Source organism: Lissotriton vulgaris, chromosome 5, assembly GCF_964263255.1.
Source record: "Lissotriton vulgaris chromosome 5, aLisVul1.2, whole genome shotgun sequence".
NCBI classification, from domain to species: domain Eukaryota; kingdom Metazoa; phylum Chordata; class Amphibia; order Caudata; family Salamandridae; genus Lissotriton; species Lissotriton vulgaris.
Genome location: NC_141693.1, coordinates 121,048,605 through 121,075,065, shown reverse-complemented (window position 1 = coordinate 121,075,065; position 26,461 = coordinate 121,048,605). Strand labels below are relative to the sequence as shown.

Here is a 26,461-nt window from a genome sequence, read left to right as displayed (position 1 = left end):
TTTTTCATAAGGGGTTTGACAGTTCCCAGTTTCCATAAACGGGGCACGGATCCCGTGCTAAGGGAAGAGTTGACAATATTGTTAATAATCAGGTTTACCACATCTATGAGTTGGTGGAGGATTCTGGGGGGGCAAGGGTCAGAGGGAGATTCAGATTTGCATGCCAAGATAACTTCTCTGGTTTGATCTAGGCTGACTGGTTTGAAGTTTTTTAGGCTACCAACTGGATTTGCTGTCTGAACAGTATTGCTTAAAGTTAGTGTTGTAGGAGGAGGGGGATTTTTTTTTTGGATGGAATCGATTTTCTCCTCAAAAAAGTCAGCGATTTTGTTACAGAAGTCTTGAGATGGGGGGATTTCAGTTTGTAACGCTCTGGGCTGAGTAAACGTCTTTACAATTGAAAACAGTGTTTTTTGCTTCTGTTTTGACTCCTTGATAGCGTTCATATAATAACTTTTTTTTGCTGCTTTAATGTTGGAATGATATAATTTCCTCTGCTGGATATATAGTAGCCGGTCAGCATTGTTATACGTTCTACGCCATTTGCGTTCAGCTTTTCTACAAGATAGATGAGTTGTAGCTAGGTCGGGAGTAAACCAGGGGGCATTGGTCTTAGGTTTTTTGTCTGTTCTACGGGGGTGATTGGGGGGTTCTCGTGCTCTGATTTCCTGAGAGATCCAGTCGTGGAAGAGATTAAGATGCGTCTTCTTGTTGGAAACTGCTACAAAGCCTCTATCTTGAACAACTAGATCGAATTTTAGTTATTCACTGCAGAGAGTGGTCAATCAAAGTGGTTTGTTCCGCCGCATTGCCAGGGTCTCCAAAGACCTGAGCACAGTGGCAGAATGGCAGCCTCACCCACTTTCTTCTGCTTCTCCCAGTCTCCACAACCTGGAGGGAGGTGAGAGAATGTGTGTGGCATTGTACCTGTGCCAACAACTTTATCCACTGTCAGCATGGGTCTCTGCAGTCCTGCACTAACAGGAGAAAACATTCACGCTGATAAGCGATTATCATAGGGTCCCTGATAGCCCTGTGTGAGCTGAGGGGGTGGCGAGATACAGAAGGTAGTGACCAGGGGGCTTACTTACAAGCCCCTTGCGCCGCCAGTGCGTCACTTTTAACATGGGGAAAAAGTGACGCACTGGCGGTGAAAGGGGCTTGTAAATAAGCCCGAGGTATTTATTTTTCTGTTTGGGAGTGAGGGAAGGAGGCTAGGTAATATTTTTCAATTTTAGGGAGAATCAGGACATATGTCGAAGGTAAGTTTGGGTGACAGGAGGCAAGGCATTCATGTTTCATATTTGTATAAGAGCAATGCGTGGGCATTTTTTTTAGGGAGGTGGGGTTCATGGCAGGGGGCAAGGTGTTTGGGGGAGAGTTGAAGGAGGCTAGATTTTTTTTAACAATTGGAGGCAGGCCATTTTATATATGCCTCCCCTATTACTCCACAGTCCCTGTGTATATGTCGGAAGGACGGAGGCATACACAACACAAAATTATAGATAAGTAAAATGTTACTAATGGGGATGTTTTTTAACCTCAGAGTTCTGAGTAGTATCATAGACAACATAGCTTGCACTCTGGCCCATTCGATATTACTCAGAGCCCCTTGACGAATGCCATTCCAGTTCTCCACTTTTATCTATTGATAATTCTATATATTTTGAAAAGACTCACAATCTTATCAGCTCCATAGAACCCTGGTCTAGGTGAGTATATAAACATAATCTCTTAGACATCATGTAGGCAAATAATATGCAAAAGTATTTGTGAAGGCCACCTTCAATTAGTCCAGTCCTAGATCATTCAAGAGTGGCACTGGACAAAAAATGGAATGCAAAAGCAGGGCTGAGCGGTGGTGCATAACACCGAGGTGTTAGAACCTACACCCAATTTAGTACATATCCTTTCATAATGCCTGAAATTAGAAAAAGGGTCGCCCAGAGAAAATGGAGAGCACCTATTAATCAATCCAAAGAGATAATAAACCATGCCAGGGAGTGGCGATAATCCCTAGAGAAGAACATTGTTGGGATAGGGATGTCTTTGAAGGGGCAACATTAACCTAGTAGAAGTAGGAGAAAGAGAGAGGAGCTCAGTGTCAGCATTTGAGACATTTTCTAGGTTGTTCAATTTAGCTAGTGCAAGGGACCCTCTGAAATAGGGAGCCCCATGCCCAATAAGTGCAGGACTGAAAGACACATTTTAGACTCATTATTCTAATGGAATTATGTTTTTTACATAACTTTTCCACCATAACTTTTGGTCTTCTAAACTATGTTTACTCACTTTTGCTTGGTCAAGTCTGAGACAGAGCATGCACTGTTGCTTCCAAAATCTTTTTTTTTCCCAAGAAAAATCTAAAAAGGGCTTATACTTAGGCTTACTTAACATTGGTTGGCTTCATCGTCACTCTCATTTCCCTGTTTCTCATTGGTCAGCGCATGTCGGTTTCACTTTCTTCTTCTTGTCTTTGTCCCTTTGATGGATAATGAACCAAGGGCAGATTAATTGCATGAAGTGTCTGTCTGCTGCTCGGATTCAGGAACTTTTTTTTTGCTTCCCCGTCGTTGTGGCATGCTCTCGCTCAACCTCCAGTGACTTTTGTTGGCTCCCTTCGCATAATTGTGGTTTGCTTCCGCTTCCGTTGTGGTTGCTTACCTCCCCTTCCTTGCCTTCCTCCAATTGTTGCTTGCACCAGTCGTCCTCCTGTTTTTGCCCATCCCAGTATTAACTTTTAGCCATTCTGAAGTAAGTTTGTGGCCCTATCATAACACAGCTTCACCCTCTTTTTTCCTCCCTCCTATCCCTAAAGATCCCAAACGTGACTCAGAACATTGCACGGGACCTTGTGAAACCAACTGCTCTTCAGATGTCAGGCTTCTTCTGGGTAAAATAATATCATTTGTGGTTTAAATATAATCGTAGGGTTTCAATGCAATAATTTGGTCGTCTTACGCACTCCCACCTGATCATTGACGCCAAAGCAGCCAGAAATCGTTGTCAAAGGGCTCAAGCATGCCTACTAGTCAAAGCACAGCCCAAGGTCATAGGCAGCTTTCACTGAGCATGCATGCTATTCAAAGCACAGCCCATGGTCAAAGGCAGCTTACATGTTATGATTTTCCAACCGTGCCTGCACAGTTTACATGATTCTTAGGTCTACTGAACCTCTGATACTGCCCCAGAGACTCTCCCTCTTCTGCTGCACTCATTTGTACTATCAGTGAGATGGAGGGAGTTTCTGGAGGAAGATGTTGTGTGGAGAAGTGCCAGTGTGCTGGAGGCGCCTAATGTTGTGGGCAGCAGGTTGCTGCACCGAGGGCCACCTCGGGTTTAGCTGGGTGGGTGGGGGTCAAAGGAGCGGGTGCGGCAGGCAGGTACAGCTATATGAGTCAGTTCATAATACCTTCAGCCCTCCAGTGGAAATGCTCTCCTGTGTTAATGGCACAATGTGTTCATCACTCACTGCGACAAAAACTGTTATCTTTGTCACCTGTCACACCCTTGGTGTTTGGAGCTGGCAGCACCCAGAAGATGGCACTGATGTTTCCCCACATTCTTAATCCCCTCTCCCGTGAGAAAAAAAAACGATACGGCCAGCGCTGACCATGTTACAGCGCTTTCCCCCCCAAGCATTGGTAAATCCAACAGGTTTCGCATATGCGAGATACCTTGACAATGTCACTGTTTTTTGCCATGCTGTACAGCAGCATGGTTGAAACTAAGGAAAAAAGAAAGCAATATGACACAGCCATAGTGTTTTTTTCTTTTTATTGCAACCAGTATTTTGCAACCAGTACTTCGTACATCTGACCCAAGGTTTTTCGTGTTTCTTTTTTATTTCAGCCATTTTACCAGGAGCTTCATCTAGAAGCATAGTGCTTCATCCATGCATGCAGGACCTCTACTTTGTATTAATTAATTAACAATATTTGAGATTAAATTGTCCTGCAGGAAACTGAAAAGGTGTGTATGAAAGAATTCGAAGGCAAAACACATTGCAGCATTTCATCATGGAAAAACACTTTATTTTCTCATCTACAGCCTCATACTAGGTATTCAATTCTCTGATTAGCAAAACTACCAACTAAGGTTATTTTTCTTTTCCTAACCACAAAGACTAGGCGAGTTGGTGGTGTTGTTCCAAGGTATACAGCTATTTGAGAGGACTTTTCAATCAGAACATTTTAAAGAAAATATTGGGTAAAAGAAAGCACAGTTATGTTATTGTATGAGGTCATACGGCCATCAGGCGATTCAGCAATAAATCATAACAAGGAGTCTAGATAACGTTTAGTATTCAACAGCCTATAAATGTGCCAAATTCGTATGAAAAGTACTGGGACAGCATTGTCAAACTACAAAGTATCTAGCAGAAAAGAAACATGTCTGTCTTAAATTAATGAACATTTTAATGCTCTCATTTCAACAGCACATTTTCAATAAAATAAACTATGCAGAACAAAGCATATAGCACTGCCATCAAGCAAAGGCGAACGGTGTAGCATTGGCTTCTGATGGTGTGTTGTGCCCATATGTGGACCCGTTGCACTGTTCATTCACAGTACGGTTTTAATTATTTTACCACAATGGATTCTCCAAGGCTAAAACGTTGCCTGAAACTGGCTATCGAAGCCTTAAATATGATTTTTTATATGAAGACACCGATCTTGAGTGTGCTGACTTTCTATAGGAACAGTGATAACGCAGCTCAATCTAATAGGTATCGTGCCACATTCACTTAGGGGTTGGGTTGATGCACTTGAGTGGACTTACAACATAGTGTGTCACTAAATATCTGGTTCTTTTGTTACTTGGTTATTGGAAAAGCAGCATATTTCAGTAAAGTTATACAAACTGGGGCATATATAACTAGGATACTCTCACAAAGAATCTTGTGTATCACAAACAAGTATTTTTTCCATGGAGCAGAACTGCATTTTCTGGTGCAACAAAATCGTTCATGCAACATGGTGGAATTGACAAAGTATTCTGGAAAACAGCACATAAGCACAAAACCATTCAGATGAGCCAAAAAACGCAGCGACAGCAAAGTAAGTTAAACTCTGAAAAGTTACAGCAAGCTTTCGTGTCAAATTTGGTTGAATCAATGCCATACGATGACAAGGATATTATAGTTGAGGAGTTTGACAAGTGGAAATGAATGCCTTTCAAAGGAGCCAACGTTCCTGGGCAGAAAAAACTGTCTGTATATTTTGCTTTCAGGTTCACAGTTTCAGCATAATGTTCCACTTTTTCTTTCCCACTTTTCCCTGAAATTAATATAAAAAAATGTTATCACAGATATTTGAAATTAGAGTCTGTTTTCTTAAGGCAGCTTCTGCATTGATTTTCTATAGTGAAATATTTTGTGTGTGTGAACTGTTTCCACTGGATGTTACTCTTGTGAAAATATTAATGGAAATCTCTTAACATATGATAACTACTCTAAACCAGCAAAAAAAGATGTGCATAGAAGCTTCTGTATCACTCACATAACAACAAAGAAATTCTATATATTAACTGAAATATCAGAATAATCACAGAAATGAGAATGGAATTGGGAACCTTTTTATCATTCGTTAACCCTGCCTTAGAGTCAGTTATTTTCTTCTTCGCGTCAATCTTAACCTTGTGTTCAGTCGTTGCTGAATCCCCACTTAATGAATAACAACTCCCTCACACTAAGTACATAATTTAAATTACAGAGGGTACTCTTTCACAAAGGTAAACATGCACTTTTTAGGTCTCGCCTTGGCGAAAGCGCGACGCGCGCTCTTGCCACGAGACTATAGTCATTGGCTCAGCCGACAACGAGTGGAGACAAGAGATGGCCACACGCAGCATTGAGACAGCATGGCAGAGTCCGATTACGACGGGCGCCTTGGGATTTGGTAGCGCGTGAGCTTCTACCGTAGACAGCTTACGACACGCGCCTTGTAAGTTTCGGTTTCGTTTTTACTCGCTCATCCCCATGGCGTGGTGGAGAAGGGCAGCGGGCTGTGCAAGGCTCCTTCTCCCCTGCTCTTTGCCTCGGGCACAGTGCCGTGCTCAAGATCTGCTCTCTGAGGAGACTCGAGGAGACGGACTTTTCAAGCACAGGACTCTTACTGGGGTAATGTGCGGTGCGCCCGGGAGGGGAAGGCGTGCTGGGGCTACCTGTATGTGTTAAGAACAAGGGAAGACAACCTTCGGCGGCTAAAGGATGCTGAGGGAGAGCGCTTCGTAAGCAGTACCGGGTCTGGCCTCTTATGCTAAAAGGTAGGGGCTGCTCTTCATTACTGCGGTATCTTTTTCTTGGGTTTCAAAGACGACCCGCGTACTAAATGTAAATGTAAATGTATGTATACTTGTAAAGTGCACTGTTACCCCATCACTCGGGGCATCCTGGCGCTGTATACAGCTGGGGAACCCGTCCTGGCTTTCCCTGTGAGATGGTCCCTCCTGGGCACCCCCAAGGTGAAGCCAGGCATCCCCGTCGCTGATAGGGCCGTTGTGGAGATTAAGCAAGCTATTGCCCAGTGTTGCAGAGTGGGACCCATGGTTAGCGTAGGCACCTAGGCGAGAATTATCGAGTACACGGACATTGACCTAAGACCCTGCCGCGTCGGGAATTAAACCCTGGTCCCGGGCCGACCTCTGCTTCAGGGTCTGCCGCTTCTAACCAGTAAGCCACACTTCTCCACTTCTATAAACTAACCAACTCTCTAGAACGAGGTTAGTCCTGCAGTGCTTTCGAGTTATGGAAGTCAGAGTAAAGTTCACCTTTGAACTCTACACTAAATGTGGCTTTGATCGGGGTTCCGTAACACAATCCAAAAAATATAACAGTAAAATTAACAATTAAAATTGACCCCGCCCCTTAAATAAAACTACCTTTTTCTCTAGCGCTGCTTGCAGTTTGCTCCTACACGCCTCCCTCTTTAGGCAGACATTGCTCCATGAAAAAGCATGTGAGCACTTTTTTTCCTCGTTCGTGCAGTGCCTGTGTCTTCCTGCACTCGTGTCTGTTTCTTCCTGCCCCAGTGTGTTTCTTCCTGCCCATGTGTCCATGTTTCTTCCTGCCCCAGTGTCAGTGTTTCTTCCTGCCCCAGTGTCCGTGTTTCTTCCTGCCCCAGTGTCTGTGTCTTCCCGCCCCAGTGTCCGTGTCTTCCCGCACCAGTGTCCGTGCCTTTCCGCCCCAGTGTCCCTATCTCCCCGTCCCAGGGTCCATGGCTTCCTGTCCCAGCATCCATGTGCCATTTCCATGGAGCTTAATACATTTTGCATCCAACAGGTATGCAAGCACCACAAATCCTTCTGCCTCTGAGCGAAAATCTTATGTTGCCAGAAGGACCAACAGATGAAAAGGGGGGAAATTAAGAAAAAATGCGTAATTATTTGCACTTTATGAACCCCAGCGTCCCTTAATAATAATTATTTAAAACAGCAACAATTACAAGTTGATGAGTGTTTTCGAGCCACCAGCCCACTTCATCGCTGCCAAATTAAGCGTGGATCATTTGCCACAGAAGAGTGCCCCCCGAACTGTGAATCAAGTGTGTCGGGACGGGTCTGGTCCAGATTAAAGTCTGAAGTAAATCTGCATGCCCCCTCCTTCGCCCCCTCCCCCCTCTAGCCAATGTTTTGGCACCTTCTATACAGGGGATCTCAGACAGATTCTGTAAGGTTCTCCCGTGGGCTGGTGTTGGAAGATGTCAAGTGGGCTCGGCCACAGTCAGAAACACTTTATAAAGTCTATTGTAAGGCTACTGTACAAGATGTTGGAGTTTCGCAGTTTCTTAGCTTTTCACCTCAGTATTGACTGTGCGTTCTTTCATGTATGTGTCCTTGTGTATCTATGTAAGTATATATGCATATATGTGTGTGTAACTGAAATGCCTATATGTGCTTGTCTGTGAGTGGCTCTGTGTGTGGTGTGCGCGCATGTAAGCCTATCGGTGCCGCAGTTTCTGGGAGTTTCACTATACGAATGTCTGTATGTGCATGTTTGTACTGTGTTTCTGTTTGTGTGTGTTTTCTGTGCATATGTTTGTGTTTGTATGTGTGCGCGCGCATATGATTCTGTAACTGCGCTAGTGGGTTTCTGAAAGTATCTCTATGCGAATGTCTGTGTGTGCTATGTTACTGTGTGTCCCGTGTTACTGTGCGTGTGCATTTTTTGTACGTGTCTCTTTCCTTTTATTTTAGGTTTTGCTTAGTTCTGGACAGCCGCCATCCCCTCTTTACAACCTGTTGGAAGGACAGGAATTGCCCGCAGGATTAATGGGATAGTCGAAGTTTGTCAGGTCCCCCCTCTCATGGAATGGCTATGAGAAGGGTGGAGGTTTCCAGCTTTACTGGAGAGCCGAGGGCAGCAGCGCATGTGTTATGCGGTAGAGCTTAGAATATGCAGTTTGACAGTAGGCTGCTCCTTGTTATTTCCGAGCCTTCCTCTTGTTTTTAGGGCTTGTGTTGTTTCCGTTGATGTCACACACTTGTGTGTCTGTGCCCTCTTTTATTTCAGAGCCCTCGTCGTGGGTGCAGCTCTATACTGTGCTCCCGCCACGTGCGAGTTCCCTGGTGACACCCTCCTCTCATCGTGTAGGCGATGGGAGTTGAGGGGTGTTCTTGTAGTGGGAGCGGGCGACAGGGGTGGGCATTACACCTATGTGGGAGGGGATCAGGGGCTCAGTCTTGTCGTGGCTGGTTGCTAGAGGCCTGGCTGCAGCTAGTTTACTTTGTTACATTGATACTGGGACTGGCCAATTGTGTTGTAAGCTGTATAAAATCTCCGGCAACGTTCTAAAGCAAAGTGAAGGCTCTGTTAGCTGGTGTATAGAGCTTTAATAAATCATTTTTTGTCTTTTTATTGGTACTTAAAATTGCTGTACGTACAAAGAGCACTTATATTGGAACATCCATCCCATTTTAAGGTTTAGATCGTATGCATCATATCACATACTACAATCTTAACTAACAGTGAACAAATAGGTACATATTGTCCCTGCTACAGGCCTCGGTATGTCTGCCAGGAATCCTAGTGTAATTTTATGTGTGAATAAATACATTTACCAGTGCAAATTCGCTTTTTGTTACTCACAAAGTTGAATTTCTACTCTTAAATACTGCAGTTTGTGTATCTGTGTGTCACTTAGGTGCACAAATAGCTTTTTAAATCAGTCCCTCCATTTTAAGGTATGTAAATATATTGCTAATATTGTTTGACCGTGCAGAGGTACTGCAATAATCTGCCCCTATAAACCAATGAAGCTAGCACCTTTTCACAACAAGCATTTGCAATGCAATAGGTCTCACATTTACGCGAGTTTAAGCTATTGGCATTGTAAATGACAATGCCTTTTATCTATGTTTTTTTAAACCAAAATATAAATGAAAGGCATTATCATTTACAATGCCAATAGCTCAAACTCGCGTAAATGTGAGACCTATTGCATTGCAAATGCTTGTTTATAAGTTTATGATGGTTTACAATTCGCAAAGGTATTTTACTAGTTGTATGTTTACGGCTGCGGAGTCTCCACACATAAAAAGATAGGACTGTCCGCAGTAACACACCTTTGTGAATAGCAAACAATAGTGAAATTACACAATAGTGTAAGTTTACCTTTGTGAATCAGGCCCTGAGTTTCACTCATCTCACAACATACAATCATAGCTTAGTGTAAAGCTCTGTAAAGCACTATATCCAGTGTAGAGACTTCAGGTCAGTTGCTTGGGCATTTTTCCTTTCAGACATACACAGGGAGCTATCTTTTGACCAGCCTGCTCTGCACCCATGGGTGCAATTCTATTTATATGTGGATGCCAAGCAGAGTTTTCCGAAAGTGACAGGCGCTTAGGATACGTTTTATGGTTCAGCCAAAAGATTCATTAGTTGCAAAAGGCCGGAGTTTTAATGGGCTGTCCTCAAAGGAGGCAAGACGGTTAACACATTTGAATAATCCACCAAATCTGCTCAAAACACCCAGTTTCTTTAGACAAAAAAATTGCTTTTGCAAATTTTGAGCTTATCCAGGATATAAATAACCATGAGTAATTTATTAGTTAGGTTGAGGGGTTGCAGCAGTTGAAGAGAGTAGTAGATTCGATTAATTAAAGATATAAAGGCAAGCTCTGTCCTTTCAAAACTTTTTTGCAACTCATATGCAGTAGCACACAAAACGACATTTTCTGTAACATCCAGAGGAAATAGTTCACACAAAAAGGCACTATCTTATAGCAACCCTCTTAACTTTGCCAAATCCCACCAACTACAGCAACATTGTTCAAATGTAGGGGGAACCATACTGGGACAAGTGTTCACTTCATTTGGCATCAGGTTTACTTTGTTACGTGCATAATGGCAACAGTGGAAATAAATTGTAATTGTAAATGTATTTATATAGCGTTTACTACCCCATACGAGGTGTTGAAGCGCTTTTCGGCAAGAAGCACGCTGCTACAGAACCCAAAAAGGATTAGTGGTGAGTTGGTTTAGGGTAACATGACATGTATTTGAGCGGTAGACATGTGTGTCTGGTATTTGGGTTAACTACGTTAACTGTAGAACAAACTGCTACACTCATTGTGACAACCAAATCGGGCTCCCCATTAGACCCATGCCCTCCTAAAATCATGCACATATCACCTGAAAATATCGCCATCCGACTAAAAGCGATTTTTAGTTCAATGTTTTTAACTGGTAAATTTCCCACGGAATGGAGGAAAGCCTCTGTTCTTCCTCTATTAAAGAAACTGAACCTGGATGCCAAGGAGACCCAAACTAAAGGCCGATATCTACACTCCTGTTTCTTGCAAAAGTGATTGAAAAGGCGATGAATACTGAACTTTCGGTTTTTATCAATGATAACACCATTCTTGATTCCTCCCAGTTCGGCTTTCGTGCTCAGCATAGTATAGAGTTGGTCCTTATTACTGCCACGTGTGAAACAGGAGCCCAGATTACTACCGATGCCCAGGCCGCTGGCGCAAACCGCCTCTTAGTTCCCATGTTGAATAGTTACCAAATAAAGAGACGGGCGCTGGAAGCAGGAATCAAGAACAGAGTTTAATTCTCATGAGGAGAGCCAGTCATTTCGGACACGAAACACGGTGTCTTTCAGGAGGTGCTCTGACAAGTGAGCTGAGACTCTTTCTTTTATACCTTACAAAACATTTGATAGTACAATCAGGACAGTGTGACGCAAAGGAAAAAACATCCCTAAAATCCTCTTGTCAATCCTATCCCACATATGTTCACAATAGGGACCCTTGACCTGCTGATAAGAGGGGAGGGCAATCACGCAGCTGAGTGTTCCGTCAACTGTTTAGGATGTGTGCGCCTGATCATAGCCCAGGGGGTGGGGTGGCTAGGATCAATAGTGGGTCCTTTGAAGAGGAGTGACTTCATACAATAAGGGCAGTAAATGGTATCTCCTGGCTTAGGCGATGGCCTCGGACATGTGTGGTCAGCCGGACTCGGGGGAAGGGGTCATCAAAGGAGTGGTATTCATGCTGCGTGGACAATCGAGCGCGGAGGGAAGGCTTGTCAACAGAGGGGCATTCATGGAAGGAAAGGAGGTGTTGGTCAGGCGCGGCCGTGGCTCTCAAGGACAGGGTCTTGCAGAAGAAGGTTTACGGCTTGCCCATGTGAGGAGAAGGGAGGGGGAGCCAGGGTGGACACGGGGACAAAGTCACATAGAGAGAGAGAGATCTTATGATCCGTACATGAGAGAGCGGGGGCAGTCAGGTGCAGCTGGGGAGGGCTATGTCAGCTAAGGCGAAGGATGCCTCTTCAAGAGGGAATGGGGGGGGGTTTTGTGCGGGTCAAGCAGGAGAGTTGCCTTTCACAGCAGGGTCGCGCAGAGGGAGAGGGTTTCATGGTCTATGCATGAGAGAGGGGGTGTAAGATACGCGCAGGAGGGAAGCCGGGGATTCCAATGGGTAAAAGGCCATGGTGCCTAGAATGGCTGTGCATATGCATATAGGTATGGGCTCTTACTGGCAGAGTGATACGGTCAATAGTTTACGGTATTCAAAGTGCTCGCAGGGAGAGGAGTGGGAGAAGAAGGGAAATGAATGCTGTTTATGTACATCAATTTCTTCAATTTCCACAGTCGCCCCTTTTTACATTACAGCAGTCATTTTTGTAATTGATGGGGTTACAGGTAGACAGGCATCGTTGATGAATTAGCATTTTGTCGATACTAACATTTGGCGTACAATCATAGACGGTTGAGGTGATGGGCTGAATGCAGCACATAGGAAATTGCATTTCGTTGTGTTCCTGACAATTAGCGCACTACACAGCATAAATGTTTCTGACTTAAAAATGTGACCAATGAACAGTTTTGGCCAGGTAGTTGAGAGCGGAATTCAGTTCAATACACAAGATTTCTTCGTCACAGTGTCTTTTTATCATTGAGCCATCACTGGTAGGCTCTAGTCCGTGTACTTTCGTTGGCGCTGTTGAGCACCGGCGGTGGAGCTATAGGTCCAGCTCAGTTCTATCCTTACGCGTTGCAGGGTGCGGTCAGTCCTCTGCTGTTAGACCACAGTCCTGTTCCCTAAACAATCCGTTTGGCGGCGCCTTATGCTCGGCACCTATATTTCCGTGGCAACACCCTGTTCCCATATGAATGCAGTTCTTCCTTTTGGCAAAAAGTCACGTGGAAAAGAGGGTGAGTGTGGTTCAAATAGTCGATAGGAGAGAGGGCGGAGTTGGGTCAGAGTTCCTGGGACGCACAAAAGGGACCAAGGGAGCAAAGGATAACAAGCAGGCAGGCCCATCAATCGGGCCCAAAGAAGGGGGACGGAGACTCCAGGCACACGTGGGTTAGCAGACGGAGGGCTTCAAGGCGGCCCGTCATTTTTCATTTTCCACGTTGAAATTGCGGTCTCGTCCCGTATCTTGTTGCTCTGCAGCTCCGCCTTTGGTCGAGGTCACACGTGTCCCAAGATCTGCAGTCAGGCTGTACGTCACATCTGACCCATCTCCTTCGGTGATCGTGAATCTTTGAATAGGTACAAGACAAGGTTTTAGAGAAATGGCAGAAGAAGATATCTACGCATGTGAATTCCTCCCTCAATTCTATGCATTTGGGAGATACGCTCATTGGTCACAGTCAGAGGTCTATTACCAAGCAGTGCATGTGTCAGCATTCCTACTGAGTTCATGGCAGGTTTATTCATCGTCCTATTTATAACTCAAGTGAGGATAAATGAGATTCCCATCAACTGTGCATTTCATCATATTCAACATTACGGAGCATTTCCCTTCAGGACTGGCTAACCTTTTCAAACAGGGCGGGGGTGCCATCATCGAGAGTCAGGCAAAACAAGGTTTTCTCGAGGGTCAATAGTTACTCATGATCATCATGTTTATATCCGGGACAGCAACTGGGGTCTATCAAAATGGGGCGGGGATGCTTCCGGCGCTCGCGCTTGGGTGCAAAAGGGGGTGGGGCAATCTGGGCATTGGGGGTCAATCTAGACGTTGGCGTTCGTCTCTGAAGAACAGACATAAGGTGCCATTGACATACAGTTCCCCTATAAATGGCCAGATTTGGGGGACTTTAGTCGTCTTACCTGTCCTTTCCTTCTCAGCCAATTCAAGTTCATTCATTTTGCAGAAAGGAGAGGCAGTAATATGGCGAGATACAATCATTTTAGTTTCGGTCAATTTCGCTGAACACCTTCGCGTTCAATATGTATCAAATCAGACTGGTGCCGGTGGGGCACAATTTTACCACAAAGAGGGAGAGAAAATAGGGAGACTCTCATAGAGAGTGAGAGTCGTCCGCAATCTAAACGAGCCATTCGGTACACGTATGACATGTAGAGAGAGGGAGAGAGAGAGAGAGAGAGATAAGGGGGTGGTGAGAGAGAGAGAGAGAGAGAGAGAGAGAGAGAGAGACGTGTACGAAAATAGGTCATTTAGTGCGCTCACAACACAGAACAGCAAAGGTCAGGTAACACGCAAATACAGACAGAGGGAAGACATAAATCCGTACATTACACACACACAAACTCAGACAGGGAAGATGGCACATGCATTACACATATATAAGACATTCACGACAAAACAGAAAACAACAGGTGGCCAACAAAATCCATATTATATCCTACGTATCTTTACTATCCTATTTATCTATGTGCTTAGCTCTTTCTACCCTTCCCTCCTTTTCCTTCTCGCTTGTTATGTCTGCAAGCGTTCTCAATTGCCAATACTTACACTTTGGTTGGTCGGTCAGAAATTAACCTGGTCGTGCTATTTACCCATGGTTGGATCTTAAACCATTTTTCAGTTCCTTCCTTTGGTGGGAAGTTCTCCAGGCTGAGGCAACGGCAAGTATTGATCGGGAGAACAGTCGGACAGCTTGGCTATATCTATAAGAGTGTGAGAAAGGGGGCAGTGCATTTTGAACATCAGCAACATTTCTAACTTCCCAGACGGGTGGTGCCGCGGTAACCCTTACCCGTATATTTTTCTTTGTCCTTTCCCTACCTAGTCAAACGTCCAGTTACATTATTTAACGCGTCATTTCTAGTCAATTTTTTCGTCATTCAGTACCTGTCCAGTTTCTATGTCAGTCCATCCTCCCAGTCGCTATGTTCTAAGGAGGAACAGTCATGTTTAAGTCTACGTCTTTTAAAAACTTATCGTTATGAGGACTATGCACATATTCCCTCCTTCCCTTTTCGTCGGTGGTTCGACCATCGCTCTCCCATATTTCAGCCGACGTTCTGACGTGACCTGCAGAAGGAAGGAAAAAGAAGGGGTGGGGGGCAGCATTCAAAGTACATCAGCATGCAGTAGTCCTAAAATTTTTTTACCTACCACATACTCGACCTATCTCCACGTACTGCATTTCTTTACCATCTCGGCGTTTAAGCCCAGAGGGACCAGTAATGTCAGATAGATAATCATTGACGATCTGCGTATCTACATGAGTTACTTGGTCGTAACCCTCTTTATTTATTTTATTTATTTATGGGTTTCTATAGCGCTGGAATCGACTCCAACCGGAGTATCTCTGCGCTGTGATACCAAATAGAGTCCAAACACTATGCAGATGAGGGATAGGTCTAGATTTTATCAGTGAATAGCAGAGTTTGAGTTGCTTTGTCGGGTGCAAGGGTGACGGTCAGGTGGCATTTCTGTGGTGTCGTTTTAAGGGTGTCTAAAACACTTTTCTGGCTGCCTGTGACACATAATGTAGCTGCTAAATATCTGATCCTTTTTGATCTACATCTTTCATCATACTTATTCTTCGCTCACAGTAGTAAGACATCCAAAACTCATTAACGCAACTGCTACAACCATGCTTTCTTTTTCAAAATACTTTTAATAAAAAGTGTTGAGGTACAAATACAGGCCTACAACTCAGTGGGCCGGCTACGAAGCAGATTGAAACTGTACATAAGAAGAACGAAGTTGGTGGCAGTTCATTGCATAAAGTGCAGCAGTGCAATAAAATCGTATTAAACTTCCCTACAGAGCAAGCATGATGCATGTCAGTAATTCATCTTTTAATAAATTCATAAATTCCTTATCCAATGTTCATTCATTACCTAAATTACACCAATTCATTTTCCAAATCATAATCAGTACCCACCCTAAGTCAGTTCATTGTCCAAGCACATACTCAATATCCTTCGTATCTACTTTCATTATCCAAGAAAACTACATACATATCTCGGGGCAAAAAAAAAAAAAAAAGCTGCGTGGTCAGGGTGCAACAAAGTTTATTCAAAAAGTCTCATTTTGTGTCGGCGCCATTTTGGGTGGGGTCAGGCGAGTTCCAGCACAGTCAGAATATCTCCGATGACTCGTGGTTGGACCAGAACCTTCCGTTGGAAGTTCAAAAAGTTTTGAATCATGTGGTTAACAGTTCTAACAATATGGACCATTAGTCAAAGAGTGGGGAGGGCGGCAACAATTTTCCTACCGGGTCATTCTGGCGTTCCACCGGAACTGAACAAGTCTGTGCCGTGGCTGCATTTTAGCCATTTCCCATCCGAGGCTGGCGCCGGCAGGAGTTGCACCGATGTCGTGGTTCCCAGTGAGGGGGGCGGGGGCGCCCATGCGGAGGGATCGGGGTGCCCCCCGGCTCTCATAGAATCTTCAAGGTTGAGGAGAGAAGGCATGGGGTGCGTGCCCGTCCTGGGCAAAAGACCGCTTTTTGATGTTGACCCTCTTTAAGTAAGAGCATTGGGGTGTCGCTGGAAGCCTCCACCTGGAGGGAGGTGGGGGAGGCTCGTTCGCGTCACCTCCCCCTTCCAGCGACCCCGCGCCGTTCCTCGGCTCCGTCGCTTCGATGTTGGCCGTGCTGGCTATTGAAGATGGGGGGGGGGGGTGGTCGGCGGCTGAGGCAAGACAGCCCCCCCCCCCCTTCCTGTTTGACAGGTGGCGGGACTACCTCCAACTCTCCAGGGGTGGACATGTGGCGGGGCTACTTGCGCTTGTCCAGACGTCGGCATGTGGCGGGACTACCTGTAACTATGCAGGCGATGGCATGTGGCGGGACTACCTGCAACTGTCAGGCGTTGGGTGTAGTTGCGGCCATTATAGCACAAAGAAATGCCGCCATCCTCGCTTTGGCTTCGGCCTTCGACGAAAGCCGGATCGGGTGAGAGAGAGGGGTGGTCGGTGGCCAAGGCAAGACAGCCCCCTCTCTCCCCGTGGCCTGCAGGGCGGCAGAAGAGGAGGGATGGAGAGGTCCCTGTCATTCTTTGGACCGCCTGCCCAACATCATCTCCTACTGACCGCGGCCAGGCGAGCCCCTCGTGCCTCGAGGCCTCGCCTTCCGGATGGGCGTAACCGCGGACCTGTTGCACTTCGGGAGCTTCCGGAATGGGGGTAGGTACCTATTGAATTGTTTCTATTTCATGTGACCGTTATTTGGGCGTGGCGGGCAATGAGGCAGACATGTTGGGAGCAGGAATAGGCAGTAGAGCCTAGCTACCTTGTGGCTATTTTTGCTGTCAAAATTTTCGCCATTTTATATTTCTTATTACGAACTGTTTCTAATGTTTCTTATTTTTAGTGAAGTCGAAAGCTCATCAGGGGGTTACTGACTTAGCCTGATTTCTTTTTATTTTTCTTTCTCTTCCTTAGCGTGTTTCGAGCTAAAGTTTTCTGTTAGTAGGGAACGGTGATCACTTCATATTTTTATGTGTCCTTTTCACTAGGGGGTACTTCTGGACGGACCAGATGAGTTCCCTCCAATAAATGGTCCGGGGTGGAACTAGATTATCGATCAAAAGGGGAACATATATTCCTTCATTAGGGTATCATCCTGGACAGACCGAGCGATGTACTTCCACTTACTAGGGTAGCCTCCTGGACGGACCAGATGGTCTACTTCCACTAAATGGCCCATGAGCGGGGAGCATATGTCCTCCATAAGGGTAGTCTCCTGGGCGGACCATGCGAGCTACCCCCCAAATAACCAAACAGTGGGGAGTGGGTAGGACTGACGAATTCACAAAGGGGCATAACCTACCCTTTACTACTTGCAAAGACTAGACAGAATATTTCTATTCCACGTTGTTTGCAAGTAGAAAATACCTCAAACGAAACAATTCCTGGAACAACAATGTCCAGGCAACCAACCAATCAGTGGGGAGAAAAACAGGCATGACGGATTACAACGGGGACAAACGTCTGCATTACCTGCCCTTCACTATCCAGAAAGGAAGACAGAATATTTCTACTCGTCTCAGTTTGTAGACAGGGAAGATCTCAAAGAGCAACAATCGATTATTAATCGATTTCAAACAATCAGTGGGGAGAAAAGTAGGCATGACGGATTACAACGGGGACAAAAGTCTGCATTACCTACCCTTCTCGATCTGCAAAGAGGGACGACGTTCCTATTCGCCGCTGTTTGCAAACAGAGAATGTCTCGTTCTCCAGAAGAGAACCAATATGTCAAGTAGCCTTCAAAGCTAAATGAACCAATACCAACAATATCAGTATACAAATACCGATTCCAATACAATCAATCAATCAATCAGGTGGATAGGACCACCCTACCAATCAGGCGTAAAAACACCCTACTTAATCTTACCCGGACCGGACCATACGGACAGTTCTTCGACTTCCTCCTCCAGCGTCCGATCGTTCTCTTACTCCATGTAGCACTCCTGTGGGATTCCAGTCAGGACAATAGGTCACTCAAGAGAGGTCCGTTCAGAATTGGCGAAGTTCTTTTGATCGGCAGCCGGGCTAGGGCCCTCTCAAGGCAGGTATACTCCGATCATTTTAGATGTTCGCTTCTTCGTCTGGATCTCTCTTACCGAACCTTATGTCACTGATGGGCCCAACGTGGGCGCCAATTGTGAAACAGGAGCCCAGATTACTACCGATGCCCAGGCCGCTGGCGCAAACCGCCTCTTAGTTCCCATGTTGAATAGTTACCAAATAAAGAGACGGGCGCTGGAAGCAGGAATCAAGAACAGAGTTTAATTCTCATGAGGAGAGCCAGTCATTTCGGACACGAAACACGGTGTCTTTCAGGAGGTGCTCTGACAAGTGAGCTGAGACTCTTTCTTTTATACCTTACAAAACATTTGATAGTACAATCAGGACAGTGTGACGCAAAGGAAAAAACATCCCTAAAATCCTCGTGTCAATCCTATCCCACATATGTTCACAATAGGGACCCTTGACCTGCTGATAAGAGGGGAGGGCAATCACGCAGCTGAGTGTTCCGTCAACTGTTTAGGATGTGTGCGCCTGATCATAGCCCAGGGGGTGGGGTGGCTAGGATCAATAGTGGGTCCTTTGAAGAGGAGTGACTTCATACAATAAGGGCAGTAAATGGTATCTCCTGGCTTAGGCGATGGCCTCGGACATGTGTGGTCAGCCGGACTCGGGGGAAGGGGTCATCAAAGGAGTGGTATTCATGCTGCGTGGACAATCGAGCGCGGAGGGAAGGCTTGTCAACAGAGGGGCATTCATGGAAGGAAAGGAGGTGTTGGTCAGGCGCGGTCGTGGCTCTCAAGGACAGGGTCTTGCAGAAGAAGAAGGTTTACGGCTTGCCCATGTGAGGAGAAGGGAGGGGGAGCCAGGGTGGACACGGGGACAAAGTCACATAGAGAGAGAGAGATCTTATGATCCGTACATGAGAGAGCGGGGGCAGTCAGGTGCAGCTGGGGAGGGCTATGTCAGCTAAGGCGAAGGATGCCTCTTCAAGAGGGAATGGGGGGGGGGGTTTGTGCGGGTCAAGCAGGAGAGTTGCCTTTCACAGCAGGGTCGCGCAGAGGGAGAGGGTTTCATGGTCTATGCATGAGAGAGGGGGTGTAAGATACGCGCAGGAGGGAAGCCGGGGATTCCAATGGGTAAAAGGCCATGGTGCCTAGAATGGCTGTGCATATGCATATAGGTATGGGCTCTTACTGGCAGAGTGATACGGTCAATAGTTTACGGTATTCAAAGTGCTCGCAGGGAGAGGAGTGGGAGAAGAAGGGAAATGAATGCTGTTTATGTACATCAATTTCTTCAATTTCCACACACGGAGGAACAAAGGGTTATACTAGATGGTGGGGGGAACGCAGCTCTGATTCTTCTGGACCTGTCAGCAGCCTTTGATACGGTTAGTCATGGGCTGCTGCGGGACTTCCATTGAGATCAGGGAAAAAGCGCTGTCTCTGTTGGGCTCCTTCCTGTCGGAACGATCCCAGGAGGTGGCCCAGGGTAACATTGTATCAGCTCCCTTTATGCTGCCCTGTGGAGTACCGCAAAGCTCGTCTCTGAGCCCAACCCTTTTTAATCTTTATGTCACCCCTCTGACTAGACTAGTGAGAAGCTATGGATTTACCCTGGTGTCATATGCAGACGACACTCAGATCAGCGTCTCTGTAAGCAGCCCAGCCAGTCAGACAGCCACTAGGTTCCACAATTGTATAAGCCACATCACCAACTGGATGTCAGATAACTGCCTGAAGTTAACCTCAGTTAAGATTGAGGTTTTGTTGCTGGGGAACAATCCACCTTTTTGGACAGACATCTGGTGGCCAGTCCAACTTGGCGCCCTGCCCAATCCAGTGCCTAAAGTCAAACATCTTGGAGTAATTTTTTACACCAAGTTGTCATTTGAGACACAAATCAATTCGACCACCTCAACATGCTATTTCATTTTGAAAATGCTGAGGAAAATTCTGGCAATACTCATAGACTTAAGGAAGACGGTGGTAACAGTGCTGATAGCTTCAAGACTGGACTACTGTAATGTCCTCTTTTCCAGCGCCCAAAAGCGTAGCATTAATAATCTATAGACGGTACAGAATGCGGCAGCTAGAGTATTGCTGGGCATCTCCAAATTTGATTCAGTCTCCTCGTCCTTGGCCCGACTCCACTGACTACCTGTAGCTAAGAGGATTCAATTTAAATCTCCGTGCATTGCATTTAAATCCCTCAATAACAGGAGGCCAACCCAACTGGCCAACCAGCCAGCGCCCTCAGATCCAACAACCTGTGAAATCTACTTGTTCCTCGAGTCAGCAGGGCCAGATGACGCGGCAAGAGCTTTACGGATACAACTGCCAGCCTATGGAACCCATCATGCTGAAAAAAGAGCCCAGTCTTTTCAAATTCAGGAAAAGCCTTAAAACGTGGTTGTTCTCAGATTAACTGTACCTCAGTGTCTGCCCGAGTAACATATACCAAAGGCAGTGCCTAGACACCTCAGGGTATTTGTCGCACTTTATAAATCACTCATCATCCTATGTAATATGTAGTATGAGGCTATTGCCTGAATAGGGCTTCCCATTCTTGATCGAATTCCTCAGGGGAAGCTTGGAACTTGTGAACAAACTGTACACTTTCTTTAGCTATCTAATGCTCTTGATATGTACCTGTGGGATGATTTGAACGCAGTTGTTTTTCAATGTTTGTATCTTTGAAGAAATTCAATAAAAAGATTTTGACAAAAAAATTTAACTAGGTGGCTACCTGAATCGCGGCTGTACTCCGGCAATCATGGAAGTAAAAAGGTTTGCGCAACTTCTCCGGAGACAGAATGATGCAAGGCTGCATTGCAAATCCAGGATCGATGGCAGAGCTAAATGAGGACCTGCAAAACAAACACATAAAATAATTATAAAGTAGGAATAATCTAAACCACAGTGATGACAAAATATACATTAAAAGGTGTTGGTCAAAAATGTTTATCATGGTCTCATCTATATCCTCAGTAGTAAATGTAACGTAATTCAAAAACCTAAGCATGCTAGACAAATTATGTAGAAAAACATTTGTGAAGGGTGTAAGGAATGCGTGGACTATTGGTTCATATTCTGATGAATGAAAGAATGAATTCTATCCTCAACTTGGAGTGTTACTCACTGGGATGGCCCTTGTACTAGCATTGTTTGGAGTTAAGGACACATATAAGAGGGTGATACTCTAGTAATCCTGGAGGAAAACACACAAGTTAATCAGTCTGAGTAAGAGTGCAGTTTATTGGTAAGAACTCTCGTACACGTATGCCAACCCACAGTGACAGCCATGAAGAAGGACGAACAACGTCCTAGGAAGCCTGGAACAGTGAGGCCAAAAGCCATCTTTGGAGCCTGGAAAGAGGTGAAGAATTTTGAAGATAGTATTCAAGAATAGAATAACCATACACCACATTGAAGAAGTGCATTTATGAGGACTAAAATAAACAAGGGTGTGAGAATAGAAGATTAAACAGGCAAAGATACAAGAGTATAATAGCCTCTCTTTGCCTGAATGAGTGGAGTGCCAAAGGTCGTGAGGAGGCAATTCTTTATAAACTCTCTGTTCGAGGCCACTAGAGAAAGAAATCTAATGTAGAGATGCAGGGTTAGCCACAGAGCAAGATGGCTCCTCCTTGAATCAGCTCACTCAAACTGGGTGGCCATAGGGCATGCAGATGACATTTCTGATAGAAATAACTGCCCCAGAAACAGGCTATCACTAGATCAGGCTCTGCTGATGCAATTGTGCCAGGAAGAAGCAGGCAAGGCAGGATACACCCCGTAAGAGAGACAACAGGTGGCCCAGCATACTAGATCTGCGACGAGAAATGAAGGGGGTAGGATTGTGACACACCTAGAGGATATTGCTAAGACATTTTTAAGATTCAATGAGAACCTGTGCAACTCGGTAGGACAGGAGGACTCATTAGCTGAGATAAATGTACGGGTTTTGCTATGACCACTCAGACCGAGCGACAGTCCAGCCCGAACTGCCAAGCCATGGCTGGATTGTTCTCATGAGGCACAGGGTCAAGGATGATTTGCATATGACAATGTCTGAACTGGGGTGGTGTGGAGTGCAAAAAAACGATGGATTTAGGCCCAGATTTATGTACTGGGGTGAATGTATGACAATGTTCTGCATTCTGTCCATCAACTGTTGTTTTTGCATTTGTCACCCCGGGTGGGATGGGTATGCTCAGACGTGAGTCCCAAGCTCTCCACACCACTGGAGTCAAGCTATCCTGGCTGAAGACAGCTGATAGCCAGAAATCGGTCCTAGGATGCTTGATTCTGGACCAGGAAAGACATGGCTTTGCAGTTCGGTCTGGACTGTTCCCATGAGGCACACAGTCAAGGCTGATTTGCATATGGCCATGTCTGAACTGGGGTGGTGTGAAGTGCAAAAAAACGATGGATTTAGGCCCAGATTTCTGTACTGGGGTGAATGTATGACATTGTTCTGCATTCTGTCCATCAACTGTTGTTTTTACATTTGTCACCCCGAGAGGGATGGGTATGCTCAGACGGGAGTCCCATGCTTTTCACACCACTGGAGTCAAGCTATCCTGGCTGAAGACGGCTGATAGCCAGAAACCGGTCCTAGGATGCTTGATTCTGGTCCAGGAAAGACATGGCTTGGCAGTTTGGGCTGGACTGTTCCCATGAGGCACAGGGTCAAGGCTGATTTGCATATGGCCATGTCTGAACTGGAGTGGAGTGCAAAAAAACGATGGATTTAGGCCCAGATCTCTGTACTGGGGTGAATGTATGACATTGTTCTGCATTCTGTCCATCAACTGTTGTTTTTGCATTTGTCACCCCGAGTGGGATGGGTATGCTCAGACATGAGTCCCATGCTCTCCACACCACTGGAGTCAAGCTATCCTGGCTGAAGAAGGCTGATAGCCAGAAACCGGTCCTGGGATGCTTGATTCAGGTCCAGGAAAGACACGGCTTGGTAATTCGGGCTGGACTGTTCCCATGAGGCACAGGGTCAAGGCTGATTTGCATATGGCCATGTCTGAACTGAGGTGGATTGGAGTGCACAAAACGATGGATTTAGGCCCAGATCTCTGTACTGGGGTGAATGTATGACATTGTTCTGCATTCTGTCCATCAACTGTTGTTTTTGCATTTGTCACCCCGAGAGGGATGTGTATGCTCAGACTTGAGTCCCATGCTCATCACATCACTAGAGTCAAGCTATCCTGGCTGAAGACGGCTGAAAGCCAGAAACCAGTCCTAGGATGCTTGTTTCCGGTCCAGGAAAGACATGGCTTTGCAGTTCGGGCTGGACTGTTCCCATGAGGCACAGGGTCAAGGCTGATTTGCATATGGCCATGTCTGAACTGGGGTGGTGTGGAGTGCAAAAAAACGATGGATTTAGGCCCAGATTTATGTACTGGGGTGAATGTATGACATTGTTCTGCATTCTGTCCATCAACTGTTGTTTTTGCATTTGTCAACCGAGTGGGATGGGTATGCTCAGACGCGAGTCTCATGCTCTCCACACCACTGGAGTCAAGCTATCCTGGCTGAAGACAGCTGATAGCAAGAAACCGGTCCTAGGATGCTTGATTCTGGTCCAGGAAAGACATGGCTTGGCAGTTCGGGCTGGACTGTTCCCATGAGGTACAGGGTCAAGGCTGATTTGCATATGGCCATGTCTGAACTGGGGTGGTGTGGAGTGCACAAAAACGATGGATTTAGGCCTAGATCTCTGTACTGGGGTGAATGTATGACATTGTTCTGCATTCTGTCCATCAACTGTTGTTTTTGCATTTGTCACCCTGAGTGGGATGGGTATGCTCAGACGTGAGTCCCATGCTCTCCACACCACTTGAGTCAAGCTATCCTGGCTGAAGACGGCTGAAGGCCAGAAATCGGTCCTAGGATGCTTGATTCTGGACCAGGAAAGACATGGCTTTGCAGTTCGGGCTGGACTGTTCCCATGAGGCACACAGTCAAGGCTGATTTGCATATGGCCATGTCTGAACTGGGGTGGTGTGGAGTGCAAAAAAACGATGGATTTAGGCCCAGATCACTGTACTGGGGTGAATGTATGACATTGTTCTGCATTCTGTCCATCAACTGTTGTTTTTGCATTTGTCACCCCGAGTGGGATGGGTATGCTCAGACGTGAGTCCCATGCTCTCCACACCACTGGAGTCAAGCTATCCTGGCTGAAGACGGCTGATAGCAAGAAACTGGTCCTAGGATGCTTGATTCTGGTCCAGGAAAGACATGGCTTGGCAGTTCGGGCAGGACTGTTCCCATGAGGTACAGGGTCAAGGCTGATTTGCATATGGCCATGTCTGAACTGGGGTGGTGTGGAGTGTAAAAAAAAACGATGGATTTAGGCCCAGATCTCTGTACTGGGGTGAATGTATGACATTGTTCTGCATTCTGTCCATCAACTGTTGTTTTTGCATTTGTCACCCCGAGAGGGATGGGTATGCTCAGACGGGAGTCCCATGCTTTTCACACCACTGGAGTCAAGCTATCCTGGCTGAAGACGGCTGATAGCCAGAAACCGGTCCTAGGATGCTTGATTCTGGTCCAGGAAAGACATGGCTTGGCAGTTTGGGCTGGACTGTTCCCATGAGGCACAGGGTCAAGGCTGATTTGCATATGGCCATGTCTGAACTGGAGTGGAGTGCAAAAAAATGATGGATTTAGGCCCAGATCTCTGTACTGGGGTGAATGTATGACATTGTTCTGCATTCTGTCCATCAACTGTTGTTTTTGCATTTGTCACCCCGAGTGGGATGGGTATGCTCAGACGTGAGTCCCATGCTCTCCACACCACTGGAGTCAAGCTATCCTGGCTGAAGACGGCTGATAGCCAGAAACCGGTCCTGGGATGCTTGATTCAGGTCCAGGAAAGACACGGCTTGATAATTCGGGCTGGACTGTTCCCATGAGGCACAGGGTCAAGGCTGATTTGCATATGGCCATGTCTGAACTGAGGTGGATTGGAGTGCAAAAAACGATGGATTTAGGCCCAGATCTCTGTACTGGGGTGAATGTATGACATTGTTCTGCATTCTGTCCATCAACTGTTGTTTTTGCATTTGTCACCCCGAGAGGGATGTGTATGCTCAGACATGAGTCCCATGTTCTTCACACCACTGGAGTCAAGCTATCCTGGCTGAAGACGGCTGAAAGCCAGAAACCAGTCCTAGGATGCTTGTTTCCGGTCCAGGAAAGACATGGCTTTGCAGTTTGGGCTGGACTGTTCCCATGAGGCACAGGGTCAAGGCTGATTTGCATATGGCCATGTCTGAACTGGGGGGGTGTGGAGTGCAAAAAAACGATGGATTTAGGCCCAGATTTATGTACTGGGGTGAATGTATGACATTGTTCTGCATTCTGTCCATCAACTGTTGTTTTTGCATTTGTCAACCGAGTGGGATGGGTATGCTCAGACGTGAGTCTCATGCTCTCCACACCACTGGAGTCAAGCTATCCTGGCTGAAGACAGCTGATAGCAAGAAACCGGTCCTAGGATGCTTGATTCTGGTCCAGGAAAGACATGGCTTGGCAGTTCGGGCTGGACTGTTCCCATGAGGTACAGGGTCAAGGCTGATTTGCATATGGCCATGTCTGAACTGGGGTGGTGTGGAGTGCAAAAAAACGATGGATTTAGGCCCAGATCTCTGTACTGGGGTGAATGTATGACATTGTTCTGCATTCTGTCCATCAACTGTTGTTTTTGCATTTGTCACCCTGAGTGGGATGGGTATGCTCAGATGTGAGTCCCATGCTCTCCACACCACTTGAGTCAAGCTATCCTGGCTGAAGACGGCTGATAGCCAGAAATCGGTCCTAGGATGCTTGATTCTGGACCAGGAAAGACATGGCTTTGCAGTTCGGGCTGGACTGTTACCATGAGGCACACAGTCAAGGCTGATTTGCATATGGCCATGTCTGAACTGGAGTGGAGTGCAAAAAAACGATGGATTTAGGCCCAGATCTCTGTACTGGGGTGAATGTATGACATTGTTCTGCATTCTGTCCATCAACTGTTGTTTTTGCATTTGTCACCCCGAGTGGGATGGGTATGCTCAGACGTGAGTCTCATGCTCTCCACACCACTGGAGTCAAGCTATCCTGGCTGAAGACGGCTGATAGCAAGAAACTGGTCCTAGGATGCTTGATTCTGGTCCAGGAAAGACATGGCTTGGCAGTCCGGGCAGGACTGTTCCCATGAGGTACAGGGTCAAGGCTGATTTGCATATGG

The 26,461-nt window shown here is 46.0% G+C and overlaps 1 protein-coding gene across 2 annotated transcripts in view; it reads right to left on the bottom strand.

The window, feature by feature from the left end:
• Nucleotides 1-5,127: 5,127 nt before the first annotated feature.
• Nucleotides 5,128-26,461, bottom strand: part of PPP1R26 (protein phosphatase 1 regulatory subunit 26) — a 234,032-nt gene continuing 212,698 nt past the window's right edge. For both annotated transcript variants that reach the window (XM_086921041.1, XM_086921042.1), the window contains 2 exons: nucleotides 20,948-21,068; nucleotides 5,128-5,279 (listed from right to left, as the gene is read on the bottom strand). In XM_086921041.1, the coding sequence (XP_086777167.1) occupies nucleotides 5,235-5,279; nucleotides 20,948-21,068 (166 nt within the window). In that variant the 3' untranslated portion in view covers nucleotides 5,128-5,234. The remainder of the gene's footprint in view (nucleotides 5,280-20,947; nucleotides 21,069-26,461) is intronic.